General features: G+C 40.8%; 1 protein-coding gene across 2 annotated transcripts; it reads right to left on the minus strand.

The window, feature by feature from the left end:
* Positions 1–2617: 2617 nt before the first annotated feature.
* Positions 2618–15053, minus strand: ap1ar (adaptor related protein complex 1 associated regulatory protein). Of its 2 annotated transcripts, none has more exons than XM_023990125.2 (10): positions 13659–15053; positions 8196–8244; positions 8062–8088; positions 7880–7905; positions 7669–7765; positions 7262–7360; positions 5907–5971; positions 5716–5789; positions 5384–5506; positions 2618–5183 (listed from the first exon to the last, which is right to left on the minus strand). In XM_023990125.2, exons 1-10 carry the CDS (start codon positions 13727–13729, stop codon positions 4888–4890), a joined length of 927 nt encoding a protein of 308 aa, XP_023845893.1. In that variant the 5' UTR covers positions 13730–15053; the 3' UTR covers positions 2618–4887. The 2 variants fall into 2 exon arrangements, with proteins under 2 accessions (XP_023845893.1, XP_023845894.1); XM_023990126.2 differs by having other exon boundaries at positions 5907–5965; positions 13659–15052.
* Between the last annotated feature and the right edge of the window lie 456 nt (positions 15054–15509).

Raw genomic sequence — 15509 nt, forward strand, 5'->3', positions numbered from 1 at the left:
GCCTATAGCTTCGATAATACAGAGCTGTCAGAGCACATCGTTGAGAACAAGAGAGAAAAGAAGTGAGAGCGATCATGGAGGGGGTGAAGGGAGAGGTTAGAGGGTGGCACAGGGTTGAGGGTTGGATCCCCGTGGAGGTCCATGTTCACATTGAGTGGAAGACCATTGTGTACACAAGGGCTACTCTTACACTTGGAGAAAGTATTAAATATTAATAAGGATCGGCATCCTGTCAACGGAACAGTTGTAAATCATGCAGCGCGTCAAGATCGCAGATTTTAGAGAAACAAGTAATGTCGGTACACATAAGTGTCTTATATCAGCTGAAAGCTTAAATTCTTCTTAATATAACTGCACTGTCCAATTTACAGTAGCTATTACKGTGAAGAAATGCCATGCTATTGTTTGAGAGCTCCTAACTAAATTCACCTCTGAAGGTGAAATGTGTACTTACATTCTGAAATCTTTCTCTGATTTATCATCCAAAGGGTCCCAGAGATAACGTTAAGTGTCGTTTTGTTAGATAAAATCCCTTTTCATATCCTAAAAAAGTCCATATAGCATGCACGATCAATTTTGTATTTCCACTCGTTCAATTTGCAAAGAAAGAAATCTGTGAAAATCTCACCCTAAACGTTATTTCAACGAGTCAAATCACGTTTGTATGTATTCCTCAGAGATCCTAGAAGGTAACAAGACTTCACTATATCATTAAGGGTGTAGTATATCCTATAGGACACCATATTTGGTCAGAGGGCGACGCCTTCATGGAATGCTGATGACGCGGGCGGCCATCACTTGAACGACTGTATCTTTGTCAAATAAGCACCAATCAGGGTCAAACAAAGATAGCTAGATAGCCGATGAACTGGGCTTTACGGGAGTCTCCATGTATATGTTGTAAAATGTAGCTACTAACCTTGTACGACAGCATGCCTTTTCATTTTGGACAAAATTTTTAAGGATATTCAGTTATGAAATTATGAAAACTGGTTGTTTTGCAAATGTTGAACTTATAATATGGCTACTAATACTTGGAAAGCTAAATCAAAGTCCAAGTATACAGATTTGATGATATTCTTGCAGAAAAATGCGAATGTCTCCCACGATTTGCCCAAATGTACCTGGGGACTTCACACTAAAAGTCTTGTAGTTCACTCATACTTCAAGTTATCCATCGGAAACTTTGCACACACACTGCTGCCATCTTGTGGACACTATTGGAATTACAACCCGTATGATAGCTTGAACTGTGACCTTTCTCTTGCATTTCAAGATGGTGATAGAAAAAAACAATAGTTTTTTTCTTTGTATTTTCTTCTACCAGATCTATTGTTATATTCTCCTACATTCACATTTCCACAAACAAAGTGTTTTCTTTCAAATGGTACCAAGAATATGCATATCCTTGCTTCAGGGCCTGCGCTACATGCAGTTAAATTTGGGTATGTCATTGAGACAAAAATCTGAAAAAAGGCTATCCCTAAGAAGTTTAAGTCACCTATGACATTTCAGGAATGATAGTCTTCAACTTTTGTATTGATTTAAAAAAGGCTCCAAACAGTGTAACATGGGTAACAATCAAAAAGGTGTATGCCATTTTTGTCCCATATGTCCCATATGTGACCCTTGAAGGGTCACAAAAAAATTGAAAGAGTAAGAAAATAATTGCTGTTGCTGTATGGACTCAATACGTGACTTTACAATAAGAGTCACGTCTGCTGTTGGCCAGAAGGAAAATGTTCTACTAGAAACCGTATTGCTATTTTTAGGTGCCATTTAAAATAAAGAACAATCTCTCAAAGTAATGATCATTAACAGTTCAAGAAGGTAAAGCATTTACTGTGACAGTACAGTACTTTCGTTATCCAGGAAAAGGAAGCTTTCAAAGTAATTCAGTAAAGCAGAGCTCTTATTGTCTGAGCTGTTCTCTCCTTTCATTTATCTCCTGCCAGCTCCCACAATCCTTTGAGGGAAACTAGGTTTTCGGGTGCAAGGCTTTGATTGTCTCTAGTCTGCCATTTGTCTTGATTTTCCTCACCTTCACATTTCCATGGTGGAGGTTAGGAAACAACATTTTGTCCGAGGCAAGGTGTTCCCACACTGGGTAAAACACACACACCATTTTATTTCATAATGTTCTGACTGGAAGATAGTGCTCAAAATTCCTTCCAGTTACAAGATTTGCTGGGGTACAGTATTTTGTCTGACATGTACAGTATCTGGTTGCCAAACAGTAATAAGTAATAGCTTCCTTCTAGCCACTTGGGACATTTTGTAGAGTGAGTAACTGGGATGTTGTTGATCCATGGACTACAGTTGTCTTTCAATAAGGGACTGTAATTCAGGTTACTTACTATATATATATATATATATATATATATATATATATATATACTTAATCTCACAGAATGCATGTAGCAATACTGCCACCTGCTGGAGATTTCACGACCCATATGTTTTTCGTGTTCTGTATTACATTGCATCAGAAATTGATATTTAGATAATTTGGTAAAAGACAAACATGTAACTAAAAATAACAATTATACAATACACTAAAACTACACTGTTTATACAGCATTGTGCATTTTGCCACATTACCTTCAATTATCACAGATTAAGGTTTGTAGGATTTATTTTAGTTGCAATCAAATTTAACAAAAAATGTCATACGGTATTAACAGAATGGCACAGGTGTTGATACATTCTGTTTGCAATAGTATTCAAATAATTAAAGGCTCATGACTATAGGTGTAATCCTAACCTGTGAACAATGAAACAAAAATCCGACAATGATATCAATGAGAGTTGTGTCCAATCTGTGTAAAACATGCTTGGATCTCAAATTAGGATTTAGGTCCTTTATCAGCAGTTTAATTGAAAATGGTAAATTGTCATAATCTGTGCTATGACTCAAAAGTAGCCAAATAGAACTGGTTCACTTCAGAAATCCCTTTACATTATTCYCAGTAACAAATATATTTCTAAAGAGTGGAATGATATGAATGAAGCACACGGCAGTATAATCCATCCTTGTGATTGCACCCGTAATGTACGGTGTCCGACCCTTATCACCATGCTAACTTACGTAAAAATAGGACAGTATCCTTGKAAAACACTACAAACACATACTATAAACCAGTCATTGATTGGACCCACCAGTTCCCGTAAATCAAACAGTGCATAGATAGATATGCTGCAATACAATCCCTCCAATTATTACAGTCTGAACACTTTCTGTGGACAAAATATTGTGAATTGAGTTTGATGCCAGACAAATAGAAGGAGGTCCGATTTGGAGTTGGGCCAATGGTGCAGCTGTGGTAATTCTTCACTCCAATTATGATAACACTTTAATTGCTAAAAATCWAATGGCTTGTGTTTCTAGGATGGTAAAGCTATAGGCAGTACAAACAAAGGATTCCCTCTCAATACGGTGAACCAACCTAAATGGTGGAGCTTAGGATTCCCCAGGTACGGTAGGGCTGAACTACGGGGGAAATCGCTGTTGTCACAAACGTCACAACAATTGCAAAATCAAGGTGAGACAGTATTCTGTACAATAAAGCAAAAGCCTCCAAAGTAGGCACATCATCTCCACATTGTAAGGGTGTAGTGAGAGGGTCTCCTTTTGCAGTGAGGGAAGACAAAAACGAATTTACTAGTGCACACAAAGAAATGATATATACACGTATTGGTCCATCTCTAGAAACCTCTTAGAGCATACTGTAGTCCCCAAACAGTTCCTCGTTATTCCTAGCCATGTCTTCACATCAACCATTTCAATGAAATCAAACCATGTCCAATTCCAGTGATCAGGGTTACATTCTTAAAAGGTCTTGAAAAATGTCAGATTGTGCTAAAACAGAAAATAAAGGCGAGATTGAAGAGTTGGAGCCCAAGTTGTACGCTATTGGCAGTGCCATTGGAAGGAGCAGTACTGGAGACAACAGATGCTCGTTTATCCATGTTCTCTTGTAATCAGCTGGTCTTGAGTGTAAAATAAACAATTCACGAGCTACTCACCATGACAAATCAATCCTAAACTTGTTTTAAAAAGAATAGAAAAGTCTGACGCTGTAAGATTTAAATGTGTACATAGGTGTAAGGAATTCTACAAATGTGATGTAGCCAACCTTCACTGTATATAATACAAATAAAAATGTTGGGCACACAAACCTGTCCATAACTTGAGCAGCATTTGACTAACAAACACATTTCGTTTYAAACTAACAAATAAAATGTAGTACTGTGTGTCCATGATGAGTCACTTGTTAATTGGAACTGAGAGGATAAACAAAATAGCAAATCTTAGGACTTGCATTTTTCCAATTAAAAACACATTGAGTGTACAGACAAGTTGCTACATGATATACTCCACTCCATTAGGGGTTCTCTACATGTTTCATACCAGAGAACTGGCAAGCTATGATCCTTGGAGAACCACTTTGATTAAAATATTCACTTGTTAACAGAGAAAATCCTCATCAGCTAACTATCCTATGAACTGGTCAACAATTGATGRAAGTTTTATTTCCTAGTGATTCAGGCACTGATAGGTTGTTGTTGCTTTTATTGTACGTGTCCCGATGTTGTTTTCAGTTCATTCTAACTGTGAAAACACTATAGCCCTCTCACAAATAAAAACACAATCACTATCACACCAAACTAGATCTGGAAATTGCACTTGATTCAATGATGCACTGGATGACATGAAAACGTTGCCAACTAAGGCTTAATTAACACAAGAGAAGATTGTCAAATCAAAACTGGTCCACCAGCCAATGAGGACAAACAAACACATTTGAAGTTGATGAGGTGTATAATCAAACATTCACAATGTGGTCTAACATTAGGATTTGACTCTGGTTCCCCAGGCGATGGGGACTATCTCTTCTCAGTCTCCGGTGCAGTTATCTCTACCGGTGGTGTTACCTCAGATGGGGTGTGCATATCCATGACAGGGTTGACAAAGCACTCGTATTCAGAGTCCTCTGCATTGTCCTCAGCATTATCTTCGCCRTGAGCGCTCACAAAGTCGTTCTCCCACTCCAGGGCGTTGGAGTCCTCAGAGGCGGAGGCCGTACCGCTGGTCGTCTGCTTCTTGCCCGGCCGGAGTGCTGCCCGGAGTATGTCCTCCTCSGTTTTAGACCTCTCCCACGCTGGGACCACCTGGTTCATCCCTGAAGACAAGGACAATTTGATACGTCTAGTTAAACATCACATGGCCATTCAAGTGGTGGTTTTGAGAGGGTTGAATTCAACAATTACTGTTGTTGTTCAATGAAACTGCACAGTATGTTCAGGGAATGTCTTTTTTGACATGTGACAAAACATTCAAGGGGACAACAAAAAGACAATAAGTAATTACACAAGCCCCCACCTTCCTCGTCCTCCCACTCCAGGTCCAGTGAGGTTCCGTCATCGTTGGTGGAGCGGGTCTTGGTGTTGAAGTCCCAGCTGCTCTCCGTGTTGGGAGTGATCACATTAGTCTCAGAGGACAGCCCTGATTACACAAACACTGGCTTATCAAATCACAGATGGTTTCAAAGAGCAAGAAGTCTCAATGAGGCATGACGATTAACTTTCAGGGATACAGAAAGTGTTTTATCTTAACATAGAATGTTGGTATGCACAATTTGAGAGGAACCGTTTCAAACACGGAATATAATATATAGGCTACAGAAAATGGTTGTGCTGAAATAGCGGACTCACTGCTACTCCTGAAGGCTTCTGACATGACTTTCACATTCTGTAGGTAGACATCAAAGTCTTCACCTGAGCCATGCCTAGAACAGAGTCCAACCAGTGGAGGAGAAACAGTCAACAACTCAATTTCATGGTCATACCATCACTGACACACATGGACCATGAGGTAGCCATTTTTACTTGGTTGATATACTCACTTTCTTGGATGGGCTGCGCCACCTTGGACTTCTGCCTTGCTTTTTTTCCGTTGTGCAAGCTGTTGCTTTGAAAAATAATTATACCTCAGAAAAACACTTGGTCGAAAATGTAAATGTAAATAATGATCACTTGAAGATTTGTTAGTTACATGCTGCCATTACCGACTGTGTTAAAATTAAGGTGGCAGATAGGCAAACAGATGAAAAAAATGGAATTAACCAAGGGAAAAACTGTGGAATGAATACAAAAAAAGCACAGCATTGAGAAACAACTCAAATATCAAAAGAATGGAAATGAATGGATGCATAGACTAATTTGAGGTTAAGAAATGAAGTGTAGACAAATGCCTTTCCCTTTTTGTGTGAATTAACTGAGGCAAATCACTACTTCAAAAGGACACTTGCCTGGGGGTACGATTTACAAATTCATATTGAGAGACTTACCATAGACTACAGTTCTTTAGATTGACAAAGGATTGACCACCAATTTGTGATATTATGTACTTGAAGTGGTTATAAAGACTAGTGTTTTCACGATACCAGAATTATGGCTTCTATCCCGATACCAGGTTTAGTATCACGATACTCGATACCAAAACGATACCACACCAAAAAAAGAAAAATGGGGAGGACTGTGSTCACAAATTTTTTAWATAGAACATCCAATTTCGTTTTTCTAAGTCCATAACAATGCTTAAACCACATTAGGGGACTAGTTTTGAAGTCTGGGAAAATTCTAAGACGTTTAGATTTGAATGTCGTTACCCTTTAATTTAAGTGCTCATGCAGTTGGCATGCTTGTTTGGTTAGGTTGTTTGGTTAGCGGTGTTTCTGTAGCTCACGTGATAGAGTTTGTAAAACAAGCGTCCACTGGATTGACGCAAATAATCATGATTCTGCCAGGTAGGCATAAACTTTTAATTTAGAAAGGTTTTTGGGAAAGCCTTTCCATCTACACAAAGACGCTCATTATTAGTATCACTAATGGCTACACACGCACCGCACGTATGGCTACCACACACAGACRGGCATTCTCATTGCCTCTTCAGAAAGCGGCAGGGAATACAAATCACTTTTGCGTTCTGTTCAGGTCTTATGTTAAACTTTGGCTAATTAAATCATTTAATAAATGCAATACATTTAGTTGATTTCCAWACGTGAGACACATAGAACGACCAACCGAACAATTCTAGAACCGAACTGTTTGAAATGTTGTAATATGGACAAAGTACAGAAGTTTTGGTGTACTGTGCAACACTAATCAAAAGAAGCAGGGGTAGAGCCAAGGAAAAGGTGGGTGATGCGGAACAAGGTAGTGAAGGGACGACAGGCGTACTCAATAATGGCCRCCTCACCTCCTTTAGCTTTCGCTCGCGTGCCAGCCTGGCGGCCTCACGCTGGGCAGCATTTCTAGCCTCCTCTTCTAGCCTTAACTTCTCCTCTTGTGCTAATAACTGAGCAGAAATGACAAAACAAAGAACAAAGTTGAGAACAGAAAACCAAAATTGCAAAACAATTCTGAAAAGCAAATAAATAAATAAAATCTACCAAAATTAAAATATAAGGCTGCTATGAGCATGTAGGCTAAGCATAAACTTATCTTAGATACTCTATCTTGCTACATGAAAGGCAGTACAAAGTTCATAAACGAGGAAGTGTAATGACCTTTGAATTGAACCTTCCATTATCTGAAAGCAAAAAAAAAAAAAGGTACTAATATTTCTCCAGCCCTTTCAGAGGCACTGTTCTTGTGTAAGCCTACCTCTGCTTGCAACTTCTCATCTATCAAGGTCTGCTGATCGGAAATTGCAGCATACCGGTGCTCTTTGAGGTGGATGATCTCATCTTCACTGATAGGCCTGGTATCAAAATGAAACAAACATTACCTCAAGCTCATCTTGGTTCAAGCCCTGATTAACATTATTCTTCTGATATGCATTCGTCTGTCCCCCAAAAAAGTTTCAAAGACGTACCTGGGACAGCTTTGTGGGCTCTCTGCCTGAAATTAAAATAAGACAATTTAAATACCAAAAGTGGGCAAAGAATCATACAGAACAGGCCCACAGTCATCGTGTCTTCTGTGTATCGTCAGCCAATGGCACACTTTCGGATTGTTTCAATCTAACAAATATGGTCTACATGTTCACACACTTACCTCATCACTCTCAACAAGGTTTTCAAACTGTGGGGAGACAGAATTGCACTGTAAGTACATCATGTTTTTCCAACCAAGTGATGCATGATGAAACATGACATAGGCCTACTTCCAGAAAAATGTAAGTATCATACCTCTATTGTGTAATGTTCCCCAGTTGTACTGCTTCTAAAGTATTTTGACCTGTATGGACAGAAATGTGACAATATTGACATCCATTTAGGATGCTTTCGGTCACTGCCATGTCATAGCTAGTTCTTTCAACAGAAGAGACGGGCAATTGATGCTGAGACTCAGATTGTTATGAAATAGTTTCTGTAGTTATCTTATGTTTCTTAGCATTCCTGAAACATTCATTTGTTGAATTATAATTTGATCTGAGATATGAAGCCATTTGTTTGCATGCAAATTGGCCATTTGAATGAATAGGACTAATATAATCTTCAATAAATATAGTACCGTACATCCGATTTGGACCATAATTCTTCCTAACATTGACTAAGACATGAGGAATCCAATATAATTATCAGAGCTACCCACAATCCCATCCCGGACAACCAGTATACAGTATCCATTCTGTCTGACGAGTACAAGTAGTATGGAGCTGCTGCTTGGAGTATTGCGTCTTCATCCTATGTAATTTATTCCTTGTGAATCTGGTGTTTTTTTTCCATGTTCAGAGAAATTAGCCATTGAAGTCSCTTGCATTATTTACCATACATTGTTAAAGTACCACGTTCTGCCCACTAGAYGCCGCTGTTACCGCTACTGTCACCACACCGTTTAATCAATTTTGCTGGTCTCTTGTGTTTATTAAATGGATCACATCTCTATCTTTGCAACTTTGGGTAGAAATCCCCCAAAAATTGCCCATGATGAAAAAATAAATTGTGGTCATTCTCACAATTCAAGCCAGTCCCCCAGGAAAGCAATTCAGTTTGTCCTTCTCTTAGGCTTAATTAGTGTCTAGGAAACGGACCCTCCGTGTGTGGTTTATTTCCATTAAGGTCTGGATTAGTTAGACCATTACTGGCAAACAAGCAAACCATTAGGATACAGCAGTTCTAATGGTTTCAATGTTATGGTCTCTAATGGTCTTCAATGTTAAAAGTCCCAAACACACATTGCATAGTGTTTTGTAATGGTATTGGGTTGGACTGTGTTTAATGGTAAATGTCACTTATCCCATGTTATTGAAAAAAGACTGCCATGAATGATTTATAATTGTATTATTTTATTAGGATTGTCACAACATTTTAGTCACTAACCAATTTCTCCATCAATGTTCTGGGCTTGTAGGATGTCTAAATATCAGAATTGCATGATGGGGATAGCCCTYTCAGAGAGCTGCCATTTGTTGGACTATTCAAGGAGAGTTGGGTTGAAGCATTAGGTTGCTGAGAGAAGAACAAAGAAATGCTTTCATCGAGGACTGGCTTGGCCACACAATTTATTTTCATCATGAGCAAAAGCTATTTGTTTTCTACACAAAGTTGCAAAGAAATGAGACCAGCGAAATGGATAAATGGGTGTTGGCACAAGCAGGAACAGTGGCATCTAGTTAAAGATTAGTTCATCTGTTCTAGTTTGAACGTGCAGCCTGGCACTAAGAACAGCGGGAAGCGTTTCCCTAGTCAGCTCCATTATTTGTGCAATGCCCCTTAAAAGTGTTGCTCTGTGCTACTAAGTGTGCCCCCCCCCCCCCTTCCCCATGGGCTAGGTCTGTCTTCTGTGCGCGGCTTTGCGGCCCATCCACGGGTGAAAACAGAGTTGGGTGCTGTGGAATCGGTGAGGGTAACCAGAAGTGGTCTTGTGATAATTGTTTGTGTTTCTGCTGGTCCGAGGGAGAAGGCGCTCCACGTTAAACGAATGGGGGCAAGAAATGTGAATTGTTTTGATCTCAAGAAAAGGGCGCCATTGAAAGGAGTGATAACTGGGGTAGCAGTAAATGTAAAAGTTGACCAATGATTCTTTGCCCAAGTGAAAGATTTCCGGTGTTTGTGACGCTCGTCGTTTGGTGCAATGCAGACAAGGTGGTGTGAGTGGTGAAACAGAAGAGTGATTGTCTGTTCTTTTAAGTTTTGATGTTGAGCCATTGCCCGACAAAATTATGTTAGGATATATAAGTTATCCTGTACGAGCTTTGTGATGAATACGTTACGTTGTTACAGGTGTCAAGCTTATGGGCATGTGGCAGCAGTGTGTAGGAGGGGGGTTCCTAGGTGTGAGAAGTGTACAGAAGGGCATGAGACAAAGAAATGTGTAGTATTGGGGAAAGTAGTGGTATATGTTAATTGTAGCGGTGCCCATGGGGCTGGGGATTAAAAATGTCCCGTGCGAGAGGGGCAGGTTGAGGTTTACAGGGCTAGTGTAGTGCAGAAGTTGTCAAATGCTGAGGCAGTGAAGAAAGTAGAGGAAGGTGGGTCAAGGGGGAGGGATATTATGTTATGTGCTCTACAATGCTCTACTTTCCGGCTACCCGGATAAAGCAATAAATAAACTTCAGTTAGTGCCAAATACGGTTGCTAGAATCCTGACTAGAACCAAAACATTTGATCATATTACTCCAGTGCTAGCCTCCCTACACTGGCTTCCTGTTAAGGCAAGGGCTGATTTCAAGGTTTTACTGCTAAACTACAAAGCATTACATGGGCTTGCTCCTACCCATCTTTCCAATTTGTTCCTGCCGTACATACCTACACGTACGCTACGGTCACAAGACGCAGGCCTCCTAATTGTCCCTAGAATTTCTAAGCAAACAGCTGGAGGCAGGGCTTTCTCCTATAGAGATCCATTTTTATGGAATGGTCTGCCTACCCATGTGAGAGACGCAGACTCGGTCTCAACCTTTAAGTCTTTACTGAAGACTCATCTCTTCAGTAGGTCATATGATTGAGTGTAGTCTGGCTCAGGAGTGTGAAGGTGAACAGAAAGGCTCTGGAGCAACGAACCGCCCTTGCTGTCTCTGCCTGGCCGGTTCCCCTCTCTCCACTGGGATTCTCTGCCTCTAACCCTATTACAGGGGCTGAGTCACTGGCTTACTGGTGCTCTTCCATGCCGTCCCTAGGAGTGGTGCGTCACTTGAGTGGGTTGAGTCACTGACGTGATCTTCCTGTCTGGGTTGGCGCCCCCCCTTGGGTTGTGCCGTGGCGGAGATCTTTGTGGGCTATACTCGGCCTTGTCTCAGGATGGTAAGTTGGTGGTTGAAGATATCCCTCTAGTGGTGTGAGGGCTGTGCTTTGGCAAAGTGGGTGGGGTTATATCCTGCCTGTTTGGCCCTGTCCGGGGGTATCATCGGATGGGGCCACAGTGTCTCCTGACCCCTCCTGTCTCAGCCCCCAGTATTTATGCTGCAGTAGTTTGTGTCGAGGGGCTAGGGTCAGTCTGTTATATCTGGAGTACTTCTCCTGTCTTATCCGGCGTCCTGTGTGAATTTAAGTATGCTCTCTCTAATTCTCTCTCTCTCGGAAGACCTGAGCCCTAGGACCATGACTCAGGACTACCTGGCATGATGACTCCTTGCTGTCCCCAGTCCACCTGGCCGTGCTGCTGCTCCAGCTTCAACTGTTCTGCCTGCGGCTATGGAACCCTGACCTGTTCACCGGACGTGCTACCTGTCCCAGACCTGCTGTTTTCAACTCTCAAGAGACAGCAGGAGCGGTAGAGATACTCTTAATGATCGRCTATGAAAAGCCAACTGACAWTTACWCCTGAGGTGCTGACTTGTTGCACCCTCGACAACTACTGTGATTATTATTATTTGACCATGCTGGTCATTTATGAACATTTGAACATCTTGGCCATGTGTTATAATCTCCACCCGGCACAGCCAGAAGAGGACTGGCCACCCCTCATAGCCTGGTTCCTCTCTAGGTTTCTTCCTAGGTTGTTTTTCCTAGCCACCGTGCTTTTACACCTGCATTGCTTGCTGTTTGGGGTTTTAGGCTGGGTTTCTGTACAGCACTTTGAGATATCAGCTGATGTAAGAAGGGCTATATAAATACATTTGATTTATGTGATATTATGTTTCAGTAAGATTGCATTTTTAGGGTGCATAGCAATGGTTATCAACTGTACCGCAGGGATGGAACGTAAGTCACAGAAAATTGAGGTTGTCGTGGCAGCTGCAGAGGCACAGTATTTGGTTGTGCGAGACTTTACATCAGAAGAGTTACAGGGTGTGTTAAGTGGTGGTGTCCCATCCTTTCAGGTTGTTGGCCTGAGGTTGGACTAAATAGATTTAAATAGTGGAGTAGGGTGGTGTTATTTTTGTATACATTTTTTTGTTAGTGTAGTGTTAGGGTATTTGTTTATTTATATTTTTTTCAAGCAAAGTATAAGGGAGTGGTACTCCAGTCTAGTAGGTGGCTGTAATCCAACATTTATTGGATGCCATCCGCCCTTAAAACCTCATCGAAGAAACATTTATACTGGTTTTTGGAGTGGGGGGTCCCGTGGGTGACTTAACCATCTTATTGGTTCCTCATGTCTTACTCAATGGTAGGAAGAAGTTTGGTCCAAATTGGATGTTGGGTACTATGTGTTGAATATTTTGTGAACCCTATCAATAAAAAAAAAGTCACATCTGCGTGCAATCAATTAGCTTAATTTCTCAATGATCAAATTATATTTAAACAAAATAATGTTTCATGAATGCTAATATCGGTTTCTTACCAACAGAAACAATTTCTTTACAATCTTAGATGGTGGGTGTCATGGCTTGCTGAAATGACACGGAATGGTGGTTAGTGCAGTCATGCTGTTACCAAACTTTGCATCTGCATTGTTCAAATAAATGTGTTTTTGTCAAATGTTCAGTGGAAATTGCTAAGTTGTCCTTGTGCATAGAGTTGTATCGTTTGTTTAGCTTTGCAATCATTGGTTTTTGTTTGGCATACATTTTAATGTGAAAAATCTGAGTCTCAGCATAATTCTTACCATGGAATTGCTCAGATACAGCCTGGCATCACAACTGTAACGTTATAGGCCTAACTGATATCAATAACATCAAGCCTACAGTTTATAACCTACTCAGAAATGTCATTTTCCTTTAAGGAAGCTGGATGCAATGAGTCTGTCAACAAAATGTTTTTCCATATTAGTCAATTGTAATTGAATACAGCATAAAATGCACCATACATTTACAAAGCCGTGTGTCAGTGTATGGCAAAACCCACATGAAGGGGTGGTGTGAGGAACGCTTCMGCTTGCTGCGGGAAAACCTAGCTAGTTCGCAGGGAAAGGTAACGTTATTTGACATGCGACTCTGGCTCGTAGCTATAATTCCGCTTTCAGAACAACTGGGAACTCGGAAAAATACGAGGTCAAATTATAACGTCAGTGATCTTAACGTCGTGAAGTCAGTTCCCGAGTTGGAATTCCGAGATGCATGACCGTCCAGATTTTTTCCCCAGTCGGATCGCGGTTGAGTTCCCAGTTATTTTTAACACAATTCGAAACTCGGAGATTTCCGAGTTCCCAGTTGTTTTGAACGCGGCATAAGCCTTGACACCGTGGATCTTTTTACGCTGATACTGTATACTTGTGCCTAGCTAACCTTTGCTAGCCAACGTTGGTTTAAAGGGCGTATCACTTACCCGCCTCCTCGTTGTATAATGTTTGCTTCTCTTCTGAAGATTCCAGAACAATAAGCCCAACAGTTTCCCATCGCATTCTGTCAAGATATACCTTCCTTGGGTTGGGTGATAACAAGCTACTGGCGTACTGGATATTTTCACAAATTAATGGATAGCTAGCACAGGTGTACGCTCTTCGACCCGTCGCCGTTAGACACAGGTATTAGCCAGTAGCTAGCTCATACAATTACAGGGTGACATGACAGCTAATGAGCGATCAAAGTATGGACTTTAAAGACGCATTGTATATTTATATGTACAGACGCTTGTTGCAACATCAATATTCATCAGAAAAAAATGTGGCTAGATGGCGACAGCTGTGGCTTTCAGAATTCTCATTCAATATTTCCTCTTCCTCGCACGTGACTCATGTTTACTAAGCTACGGAGACTCATCTGGCTCAAACGACGTGGACATGCATCAGGTGCAAAAACACAATAGCCATCATCATCTTCTTCGATGAGGTTTAACGGCGGTTGACATCCAAAACATGTTGCATTACCCCCACCTACTAGACTAGAGAACAACTCCCTTATACTTTGCTTGAAAACATAAATAAACAAATACCCTACCATCTAACACAACACTCACATAAAATAACAAAAAAATCTTCCGCTTCAGTTGGTCAACTTTTACATTTACTGCTACCCCAGTAATCACTCCTTTCAGTGGCGTCCTTTCTTGAGAGCAAAACAATTCACATTTCTTTCCCTCATTCCTTGAATGCGGAGCGCCTTCTCCCTCGGACCAGCAGAAACACAAACAATTATCACAAGACCACTTCTGGTTACCCTCACCGATTCCACAGCACCCAACTGTTTTCACCCACCCTGAAACCACAAATGGATCAGCCAAAAGGCAAGGGTCCACTTTTTCCAAAAACTTCACTCCTACAATCACAGACTCATCTTCATCCTGACCCTCGGTGCAAGCCTCGGGCTCCAAGAACATCACTACACCTACCACCTCCGATATGTCGCCCTCATTCACTTAAATTTCTCCTCAAGGTGATATGTAGATCAGTCAGTCAGCAGTCGCCTGCACAAGCCTCTTGTTTCAAGAAATCAACAACTTTTGGGGGGCTTATTACTTATTTTTTGTTTTCACATTAGAGGCATATATTTTGTACAACATTAAAGTAGCCCACATGTATTTTATAAAAGTGTTTGCTCCATTGACAAATGGCTCCCTCTGCGTAATTTTGGCAGGTTGCGTAGAATGGCATTCTTACCTAAAACTATGGATTTCAACACTCAATAACTACGTTTCCATGAATGTGTCCAATTATTTTTTGTCGACATTTAGAAATTCGCATAGAAAATAAGAGACAATTGCCTGCTACTGTGCGTTTCCATTGAACGGTCTTGTGTCAATAAAAACATTTAGCAAAAACCTAGTCGCAAATAAAAAATGAAGGGAGCAAACATACCATTTTGTGGATGAACATTTTGGGGAAACGTCATTCTGTAAGTACAAAATGTTCCGCAACGTAGCAAATGTTCAAGCGAAGTGAACGCACTCAGGCGTGTGTGATTTTTAAATGGCGGTTGAGAACCAAAAAGGTGGATTGCCACTACCAACTGGACTGGAGTGTAAATACCTTACACTTTTTTGCGATACAAAAAGGGTACAAGAAAGAAAATTACCCTGCCAACCACCACATACCACTACTTTGACCCATAAAACCTAGCGGTCAAACAGGGAAATTGTTCCAATCGTTTTTCCACCATTAATTTTTCACATAGGGGATTTTAGTAACACTGAATAAGGTCTGTTTCGTGTAGGTTTACCCTGGCATGACATTTTGATAAC

Source organism: Salvelinus sp. IW2-2015, linkage group LG6.2 (genome assembly GCF_002910315.2).
Source record: "Salvelinus sp. IW2-2015 linkage group LG6.2, ASM291031v2, whole genome shotgun sequence".
Taxonomy (NCBI): Eukaryota; Metazoa; Chordata; class Actinopteri; order Salmoniformes; family Salmonidae; genus Salvelinus; species Salvelinus sp. IW2-2015.